Here is a 10,952-nt window from a genome sequence, read left to right as displayed (position 1 = left end):
GCTTCTTTTACAGTTACACATAAAGTGGAAAGAACACAGTCTCCTACAAGAAACCTCCATACTTCAAGCCAAGCAGCCATGTTAGGGAGAAATGATCACATAGCTCAAATGGGATAAAATCATGCAAGTGGTTCAAACAAATGCATTAAAATTGCACTGGCGACATTGCTTTATAAAAGCTGTAAACAGTTTTATTAATAAAAAAAAAGAGCCCAAAATGTAGATACTAAACTCATGTTCAGCTACTAAACTCATCATGCTGAACATGAGCTTAGTATCTACATTTTGGGCTCTTTAGTTTTTGATTAGTTTTATGATTCATTGATCTGTTATCAGCAGCAAATTTAAAACAATAATCAGAATGCCTGATTGATTCAAGAAAATATTTTGATGCAATTGCAGCTCGTAAAATACTACTGCACTACTTTACAACATGATGTACTTCAAGAAGTAACTCTTAATGTTGTTACAGTGTGGCACAGTTAAACGTATTCAAAAGTGTATTTCATTTCGTAGGCTATTTGTTTCAAACAAAATATTGTTTTTTATTAAAAAGTTTCGATTTTACCAAAGCTTTGATTAGCTTAGCCTATAGAAATAACGTGTTGCTCTTGGTTAGTTTGAATCTTCATCCTTGGACTGACAAAGCCTCTGATACGTTATTCCTGGTAGTTTCGCGTAGGCTACTTGTAGAGGCTTTGAACCACTGTCTGTGAATTATTCCACTCACTAGGTGGATTCAATCCACTAGGTGTAGCTCAAGTGAGAGTAGTCCTAAAATGTGTTGCTCAAGCGCACACCTCGAGAGCTGAACCCGCACCGCTTGATTTTAAGGTTGGTTCGTGTACAAGGTTGGACGAATGGACGCTTAACCACTGAGAAGTGAAATAGGCTTACAAGGTAGAAATTTACCACAACCATAGGCCTACAGCGGAAAAATCGAGTGCATTGCTACTACAGTTACAGTACCTTGACTTCGATAAAACACAAACGCAAAACTCCTCGGTAAACATAGTAGCCTGCTGTTGCAGTAAACCTATATATTTGATTTTAAGTGTTATGCACTTTTTGAATTTGTTATATTTTAATTCTTTAAAGAGCAAAACGCTGAACTTTTTCTATGAATTGTTACTTCTGATTGCCCAATTGGTGATATGCATCACCTCTTCTTGTTTTGCAGTAGATGAAGTACTTAAAATCAAGTTATTTGATGAGGTAATTTGTTCTTTTTGTTCTTCTATTTTCACAGGAGACAATACAACCAAAGGTAATTCTTTATTATTTTCATATTTTTGCGAGGAAGTTGTTTTCGTAACGGCTGAATCAACGGCAAGCGTGCTATGAGTTGCGAAATGGCTGATTGTCTGTTGATGTTGGCGTGGTGCAGTTATAACAACAATTTCTTCAGTTCGTGCGTTTTCTTCTGTTTTGCAGAAAGCTGAACTGTTGTTTTGGTTTGTGTCTTTAGAAAGTCGTTGAATTTCATTTGTGATTACCACCTTCCCACTGTTGCAGTCTGTGACATCACACGCTTGTGTCGCTAGTGGTGCGTTGCAAGTTGCACTTGTTTTAAGAATAATTGCTTCTTTAGCAACTTCTTTGGAACATGGAAGTCTTACTTCCGAATCAAATGGAAAATGAATTTCAGCTCGGGTGATTGAGAACTTCGGTTGCTTTGACTTCAAAACAGATTTATTTTTAAAAGCTTGATGCGGTATTGGAAGGTTGTCGATCAGCAGTGTTTCCCGCACCCGCTTTACTAAATAACTGATAGCCCCTCCATCTTTACATCCTCCTTTTTCTAGCTCTTGTTTCTTCATCAGCTCTGAATATTTCCAAGTGTCGGAGATCCGTACTCCACTGTCCGTTGCAATAGAATCCTTGGCGTGACTTTCGAAGTAAGTTTTTAACTCTTCCTCCATTTCTTCGGAAAATCCTTCAGAACCTGCATAAGTTATCAAAATTGTTAAACACGTGCAATTCAAAAAAAAATTTAGGTTATGCAATCAATCGAATTGTGGAGACGACAAAAATGATCTCCATCAGAAGTAGGCTATAGAGCGTACCAATGATTTTCTTTATCAACGCAGCAGCCACATCCACAATGTGAAGTTCGTATTTCTCGCACAGTGGGATGGCCATTTCGGCGATTTGTTGTTTGTTTGGCTGACTAATGCCCAATGGCTTGTCAAGCACATTCAATAGATCACTCAACTCTTCTACAGAAAGCTAAAAATAGAAAACATTTGATTTCAGTGATTTTCTTTCGACTCGTTATTGTAACAGCTTGTACCGTTGCATGATTTATAAATCCAAACATAATAATACGTAATCTCTCGTAGTATTTCATTGGCCCTGGACAGAAGCCCAGGCCTACAGAACAAAGCAGACTCACACGATAAGCGTGAAATAAAGTTCTAATGACTTCACGGCTTTAGGATAAACTGTAAAATTACTAATCGTCAGGGGTGTAGTCAGCACAAAATTTTGGTGGGGAGAGAAAAATTCCCCTATCTTACGCCCCTGCTTACCGTGTAGGCTATTTAACACAGATCTGCTGTCAGGGCCGGATTTATCAGTAGGCAAAGTAGGCAGTTGCCTATAGGGCGGGAAATTATTGGGAGCGTACATCTCCGTTGAGTGCATACATCTCCGTTCATTTTTGCGATCACTTTCCTCGGATGAATTTACTGCTGGAAATATTACTTTTGCTGTGCTGGCGAATTTTATTGTAAAGAGGCGACTGCAGGAACTAGAAGTATAAGTTACCTACTCAAATGTTCTAGTTGCAATTAGAATGGTACTTTTCATAATGGTCACCAGTTGCAGCGCGGAGCGATCATTCTCTATTTTGAAGCTGATCAAGAATGCACGGCGGTCTACGTTGAAGCATGATCACATGAATGATCTCACATTTTTGAGCATTAACTCATCTTTACTTATTTCTACAGACTTTGAGGAAATTATAGATTTGTTTGCAAGAGAAAAAGCCCGCCGGAAGCGATTTTAAACAATTAGTTCATTATATATACAATGACATTCATTGATGTATTCAAATAAACAGTGCAAATAACTTTTTTGTAAGGAATTGAAAATATAAATCGTAGCGCACCATTGAAAATAATTTTTTGGGGGGCAGCACTTTTCTTATCTGCCTAGGGCAGCGTTTAGGCTAAACCCGGCCCTGTCTGCTGTAGCTCTGTATCATATTTGACTAGACCAACTGTGCACATTAGAAGTGTACACTACAACTATTATTTGGTAAATACAAATGAAAACATAACACAATAGTCATCGCCAAATAACCATGACGTTTTCTAAAAGTATAATTTTACAAAACAAAAATTTCGCTTCCTCAGTCTTGATTATAAAAATTCAATCAATCAATTAGGTGTGCACAATTTTTAAGCTAAACCGCACAAACAACCTCATAAGCTACACGAAGTATCATCAGAGGAATAAGCGGTCTTTAGCTAGGCCTACTTGAATTTAAAAAAATGCAAACTTTGCTTCAAAACATAAAGTAGCCTAAACAAAATTAGTCTGGTTCGGTAACTTGTGCAGTTTATTAATAGAACTTTCACCATCGTAAAAGCGTCTTTTTCAGTATTTCATTCACAAAGAAAACATTGGTTTAAAAGGATCATCTGCCGTCCATATGAAGGCTTACCCTTCCATTCGCACTTTTGTCAAAACGTTGCCACATGTCAAAGAAATGCTCAAAGTCATCCGCCGTTAGTTCCTCGTCGTTATCTTTGGTCGCCATTTCAAAGTTTTCGAGAATGATGGCGATGTACATATTGGTGACGATCACAAACGTAATCAGCAAGTAACTGAAAATAAGTTCATGTATTTCAGTCGTTCATAGTTTGCACATTCAGCTCATGGTCTCCATTTTGTAACCTAATCCAATTATAAACATCTAGTCTGCTCAATAACCGAGCGGTGAAAGCACTAGTACGGCACTCGAAACAGCGCTGTTCGACACCGCTTAAGACCATGCTGCGTGTCTTTGGTAAGACACTTATAGGCATGCTTGCAGGTAGACACGAAGCTTAGCTTCCTTGCCTTCCTGTCCAGTTAAGCTAAATCTTCTACAGTACAGGCCGTCAGCCTGGATACGAAAAATATATATATCTATATAAACAGCTTGATCACTTGCAAAGACGGTGTTTTGCATTGCTCAACGCTTACCTAACAAAGTAAAAGTAGCCGATAAATGTTGTAGACATGCAAGATCCGGGTCTTTTATCACATCCGGACTCGTCACCCTCCACATAGAGAGTAGGCTCCATGAATCCATCCCATCCTGCGGATGTTGACATCTGTAGAAGGAAATCGACTTATTTCAGATTTTGTTGTTGATACTTTTTTGTTTGTTCAAATAGCCTGCAGCCGGTTAATTGTCTGTCTGTGGTACATTGTTGTGACATAGAACATTCGAATCTGTTTTGTTAGTCTCGAGGTAATTTGAATGCTGTCATTCGACATAATTGCGTTAAGATCGATCCTTTGTTTCTGCTAAAGAAAAATTAGTCTATTTTGAAAATTATGCAAAAAAGAAAAGGGAAACTAACTGATAATAACCTAGGCAGTGGCGTAGCAGCCACTTGGCGGTTCTGGCTTTGCGCCAGGGGCGGCAGGCTGCAAGGGGGCGGCAAAATGAGGCTGCACACTGCACAGTGCACACAGCACGAGAAATGAAATAATGCAAAAATAAATAAAAAGTAAAACAAGAAAATGATTTACAAAGAGACAGCTAGCACACCTTAAAAAATTTAAGGATAGAACAACAGCTAAAAAGCTCGAGTTGCTTCTTGCGTAATGTTGGATAGCTGTAGCCTGTACTCCGTCTGTTGTTCAACTCTTAGTGACATTTATTACGTCATAAATCTGTTGTTATAATCACGATTCATTTTCATTCGAAATGATGAAGTTGAAATTACGCTCTGCCATGAATCATGATCGGCTATCAGCTTTATCGATTCTTTCTATAGAAAGAGACTACGTTCAAAAACGATTTTGAATATATTATCGCTGATTTTGCTCCGGCGAAAGCTCTAAAAGTTCAATTTTGAGGCGGCTATTGATCTTTTGTTTGCCTAATACATTTGTTGTCCATTTTTTGTCTTTTATTTTTGGCGTTAACGCTGAGACAGTGAGGCTTCTTTCTCAAGCAATATAGAACTTCTGAGACGCGGCACATTACTTGTAATTATTTTTATTGAAAAGATTGCTTGAACATGAAACTATTTCAAAAATTGCTGCAGTCTACTTAGGGCGGCATTTTCAACGGAAGCCAGGGACGGCAGCATATGCTCCTAGCCTCCTACTCCACTGAACCTAGACCCAGGAAGCTGATTGGATAATGACAAACGCAGTCAATATGTGCTTCTCGTGTGCTAAGAAACTAAATCTCTATTTAGCTCTATTGCAACTACAATCTATTTAGCCAACCATAGCACTTTAAAGCAAAAAGCAAGAAATATCTATATTTAGTCTTTGATAATAGTGTGAATAAGGATATTATAATGATATTATTTAAGGAATTCTGTCAAACGTATTTCAAATAGTTGCAAATTGTTGATATTACTGGTGTATATTTCACATCAAACATACAATATCGCATGTTTTTATATAAAACTAAATCATTACAGATAAGCATCGCTATCAGTGGTTTACAAGATAGATAATTTTAGCACAACGTATAGAAGTGCAGCATCCAATGTCCTTTCCGTCCATGACGAGCAACAAGATTCAGCGCCATTTTCACAAAGTCTTTGTTACAAGGATGACCCGACAGCATATCGAACTAATGTATGAATAAATAAACCACTGAGCCAGTGCACATGATCCATCTCAACATAACGCAAATATTTTAAAATAATATTCCATTCTGTCATACCTGAAATAGCAAAAGAAAGGTGTTCGGAAAAGTCTCGAAATTCAGTATGTCGTTGATTGCTCCTCGTTTCAACACACGACTGAACTGTGACATTCCAAAAATGGCGTAAATGAACATGAACAGCAGCAACAAACTGCCGACGTTTATCAGGGCAGGAGCAGATAGCATAAGCGCAAACAGCAAAGTCCGAATTCCACTGGCAACCCTCGCTACACGAAGTATTCTCACCACTCTAACCATTCGAAGCATTGGAAGCCAAGGCGAGGTGGAAATGATGGGTCCGCCATTGGACTTACTGTTGAAGACTAAGATAATTGAAATGATGTTCACTGCAAAAAGAACAGCATTGAAAACAAAGTTTAACGGGATCTAAATACGATTACCCAGTAAGGTAAGATGGCCAAGTTAGCGAAATCTTTGATTTTCAATCTAGTTTGACACCCAGCTTGAGCTAGTTGTTGAATAATAGCCTACCGCGCATTCGTGCACTAAGTCAACTTTTCTAACGCAGGACCTGTATTATCTTACACAAACTTTCACCTTTGTGCAGAAAGGACAAAATGTTGTTTTTGTCGTAGGCCTACTTTATTATGAAGTGAAGTATGATACTAGAGCCCGAATCTGATATTAATCAGGACAATGTTATTGTTAATAATACAACACAGCAACACTACAATGGGATTTCTGTTGTTGGTGTTGTAGCTACAAAGCCAACAAAATAAAGTGGACATAACCAAAAACAAACTCTGTTAAACAGCCTACCGACTGATACGTTGAATTTGTGGCCTAATGTTGGAATGCTAGGAGATTGCTGACATCTTAGTCTTAAAGCATGGTGCAGATTAGTGGCTGTTCTTGTTCTTATATTCTGCTAGTAGCCTATGATGATAAGATTACTCTGAGTCAGCTTATTTGCACCAGAAGAATATAATGCACTGAACACGCAAATCAGCGACTTATTATTAACTTGAAAATGTTCAACATTGGTAGCTACATCTCTAACTTACCTAAAAGTGACACTACAATCAGGAGAAAGTCGAAAACATTCCAGGGTATGTAAAAGAAAGAGTGTCCCATCGCTATAACTCGGAGGGTGATCTCAATCGTGAACAATCCGATGAACACGTAATTGACGCATTGCAATGCCAGATCCTGAGCTACGATGAAAAGGATTAGAACAGAAAATAAGACTAATTTGCGCAGCCTTTAAATGTTACGACCCTGTTTGTGGTGACCTAATATTTAACTTACTTAACCTGTTATGTTATCACTTATCAGACCTGTAAACGAGAACGTGAAATCAAATAACTGGGTCTTTATTACCAAACTCAAACATGAAATTTAAAATTCTAGAGTTGATACACATTTTATGGTACACAATGGGAACACCAATGGGAAATTGTTTGAATTCGAGCTTGTTTTGGTTTTTATGCTTGATGTATTTTTAAATTTGAAATTATAAAAATAAAAAACATATAAAATTAATTTCATCAACCCAGTGATGATCATGTTCTGCAGTAGAATAACAAACGCACGTAAAAAAAATCTCTAAGTTTTACAAAACTTTTTTTTTTTTATTACTTTTCGTCATCCCTTCGTATTCGATGGCCATCGCAAGCAGGTTCAGTATCGTTACGATCAATACGCCAAGTTCAAACTTGTCGCTGGTGACGATTAGGTAGAGTCGCTCTCTCCAACGTGACTTAGGGACTGGCAGTAACTGCCTGGGAAGTTTCGTTTTCAGTTTCTTCATGGCACTGTAAGCCTTTTTTTGGGACTGCAAAAAAATAGAAATCAAAGTTGAAAAGGATGTGATCAATGTAATTTAATTGGCTACAATAAAATCAACATTTGTACACAGATTATATCGCATTTTATTGCATGTCATTTGTGTCTACCTTGACATAATAACTAATAACCGACCATCTATTTATAAGTACCCTTTTTATCTGCTTGCATTAATTTATGTTCTTTATTTACTGTGGCTATAGCAACTTTAGTACCAAGTAAGTCGTACGGTCGCGATATGTGTTTTAAGTTAGCAAATTTTGTGCATCCGTCAGATGGTTAAACACTTCGATCACTCGGCTGAAAGTCTTAATCTATAAAATGTTGAGTAAAATATAATTTTCAATGTACTTTCTTGACCGAACCAAAATGTCTAACTCTAAGTGACTTAGTTATTTTGATGATTTTGGCTACTGCCGAGTATTAAAAACATGTACCGTAATCCAATGTCATCCAATCTTCAACGCCTTTACTAAAACAAAAACTTACTTCACTCAGAAACAGTTCTGCACCCGCCAATTCAAACTTTTTTTTCTGTTGATTGAAACTGTCAATGACAACCGATATGAAGAGATTGAGTGTGAAAAAAGCTCCCAAAATTATGAAAGCCACGAAGAAAAAATACATAACAATGTGATTGTCTCTGATTGGTTGATCATCTATATTGCTGGGTACGTCAACAGCAGCAAACATAATCGGCATCCAACCTTTAAAAGTGGCAACCTGCCGTTTAAAGCAGCAACAGTTAACTTTTAACTACCTTAAAAGTTTTAATAATTTAAAACAGCACACTGCAGCTAAGCTACTGAGTGTAAAATTATCACACGCACTTTTGTTCAATGCTGTTGTTTGAAAAAATAATGCATTTTTGGAACAGATTTTTTCAAAATTAAGAAACAAATAGCCTACTTGTGGTACTTCTTATGACTTTCTATATTTTTCACTACATGTTCGTAGGCTAAAAGAGGCTAAAAGGTTCAGTATCGTTACGATCAATACGCCAAGTTCAAACTTGTCGCTGATGACGATTAGGTAGAGTCGCTCTCTCCAACGTGACTTAGGGACTGGCAGTAACTGCCTGGGAAGTTTCGTTTTCAGTTTCAGTAGAACAGTAGAACAATGTACAGTAGAACAATGTACATAATGTACAGTAGAACAATGCACAAGAATGATTAAGGCCACTATGTAGGTTATTTAGAAGAGTCTGTTAAGGTATAAAATACAAGCTGTCAATTTGCAAAACGATACATTTCTGCACAAATTATCATTAAGAAATACACCACCTCTTAAAACGGTGAATGCAATAAGACAACATCATCTATTGAAAGCTTTGTCAACCAAGCTGCTATTGGGCTGTTACTCTTTCAAACGTTTATTCATACAAATTTAGTTCCACTTCAATTGAAACAGCTCTTGTGATCACATCAAGGACTTGAATTAAAAAAAATAAAATAAAAACACTTTGATTCTAACCACTTTTTGACTTTGAAAAGCAGTTATAGAGGCCTTATTACAAAAAACTGCAGAATGGTGTTGTAGTGTATATTGCAGAGTATTTTAAAATGTGGAAAAACGCTAATTCCAATTCTATTATTACCCTGGGCACTGAAACAGTGGACCACTTTGTCACCTTTTTAACATGCTTTATAATGCTTTATTATTTTTCTAATTACAAAGAATTACTCATTGTCAACACTTACCTGCAGCAAGGATATGTAGGCGATTCCAACATTGTCGAAGTTGATCAGTAAGTTTGACCAATGAACCTTCCCTTCTGTGTAATTGGCCAGCTCCAAGCAGGTGGAACGATTATAGACTTTAATCGGCGACGGTTCGTATTTATCCAACAAATCAGGATAGCTGCACAAAATTTTACTATATTTCAAGGGCAGAGGTGGGCAATAGCGCGCTACTTTTGTAGCACCGCTACTTTTTTGGTGAAAGTAGCGGTAGCGGCGCTACTTTTTAGTTGGAGTAACGTCTGCAGTAGCGGCGCTACTTTTTTCCAAAGTAACGGTAGCGGGAGAGGCGCTACTTTTTGCCCCCCTTACTATATTTCACAGAAAGGAATATTTTACCAAATTCTATGATGTGATCTTTACTAACTGCTACCATAACCATGTCAACTCCTAGTTTTGATAAAGCAATTGTTTCAAAAAAAATTCAAAAATGTTAATATGCATGAAGCTCAGCTGGTAAATATTATTTAGATTTGAATAGTAGGCTACCAGGTCTGGAATGTTGTGCCCTAAGAATCCTTACAGGGCGGAAGAAAGGTTAATTAAGCTTGCCCTCTGGAAATCAGCATGAATAGGCTAAATTTAATTCTGTCAGGGTCAAAAGAGAATACGTCTGCTTAAAAAATTTTACTGCTTTGCTTCAAAAAAAGTTCATTTTATTCTTGGTTTGAATAATTTTGCGTGGAAGACCAAGTAGCTAACACAAAGAAGCATAGAAGTCAAACAAATTTGCCATAAACTGCAAACTGATTTTGACCTGAACTGAAGTTTTATTGGGACTCTTCTGCTAAACAGCATTTTTAATCTGGTCGACCTTAAAGTGCCTCTGACAGGAAAATAAATTTGCTAAATTTACCTAAGATACCAAAGAGATGACACTAACAAACTTCCCTGACCAGCAAATAGTAAAAAATATCAACAGGCTAATAAGTTACACGCTTGCAAACTTTCGTTCACTTTCGGCAAATCTGGCACTCATTCAATTGCGAAAATAAAAACGGCAACCTCGCTGTGACGTCACCGTGGGTGGGAAGGATACATTCTTTCTCTGTGGTGAGTTGGTAAAGTATGGTACGACTGCTCCAAAACGTCAATGTGTGGGGCTCTATTGGTCTAAAGCATGTGCAAAATGAGAATTACCAAAAGGAAAAAGTCAACTTATTATTACTATCAGGTTTACATCAAATAGATTGAGTTTATTTTTATCAAACAGCATCTCAATTCAATTGAGATTGCAGTTTTTCTAAACTCTTGTAGGGCTACAATTTGGATAATTTTTTATTTGTCCTAATCTGGCTATAGCCATTTGCAGTGTAACAGCAGTATCTCACAGACAGTACACTTAATTTATGGTTGAGGTAGGCCTAATGCCTGGAAATTGCTGTTTATGTGACAGAGTCAGTGACAAAGACGTGTGCTATATTTTCATGCTTTCAAACAAAACAAGGTGCTGAGAAGAAAATAGTCAAAGTTTTCTTCAAGTGTTCGAAAGTGGATGGACCATACAAAACTAGTCGTAT

General features: G+C 37.2%; 1 protein-coding gene across 1 annotated transcript in view; it reads right to left on the bottom strand.

The window, feature by feature from the left end:
* Positions 1-1,118: 1,118 nt before the first annotated feature.
* The window catches only part of LOC145780618 (sodium channel protein type 4 subunit alpha B-like), a 67,262-nt gene continuing 57,428 nt past the window's right edge, over positions 1,119-10,952 (bottom strand). Inside the window, exons 20-28 of the mRNA XM_082592244.1 lie at positions 9,394-9,553; positions 8,183-8,416; positions 7,487-7,682; positions 6,913-7,062; positions 5,906-6,234; positions 4,195-4,325; positions 3,671-3,833; positions 2,067-2,229; positions 1,119-1,945 (exon numbers count right to left, since the gene is read on the bottom strand). Of these exons, the coding sequence (XP_082448370.1) occupies positions 1,119-1,945; positions 2,067-2,229; positions 3,671-3,833; positions 4,195-4,325; positions 5,906-6,234; positions 6,913-7,062; positions 7,487-7,682; positions 8,183-8,416; positions 9,394-9,553 (2,353 nt within the window). The remainder of the gene's footprint in view (positions 1,946-2,066; positions 2,230-3,670; positions 3,834-4,194; positions 4,326-5,905; positions 6,235-6,912; positions 7,063-7,486; positions 7,683-8,182; positions 8,417-9,393; positions 9,554-10,952) is intronic.

Source organism: Aplidium turbinatum, chromosome 12 (assembly GCF_918807975.1).
Source record: "Aplidium turbinatum chromosome 12, kaAplTurb1.1, whole genome shotgun sequence".
NCBI lineage: Eukaryota > Metazoa > Chordata > Ascidiacea > Aplousobranchia > Polyclinidae > Aplidium > Aplidium turbinatum.
This window is presented reverse-complemented; position numbering and strand designations above follow the sequence as displayed.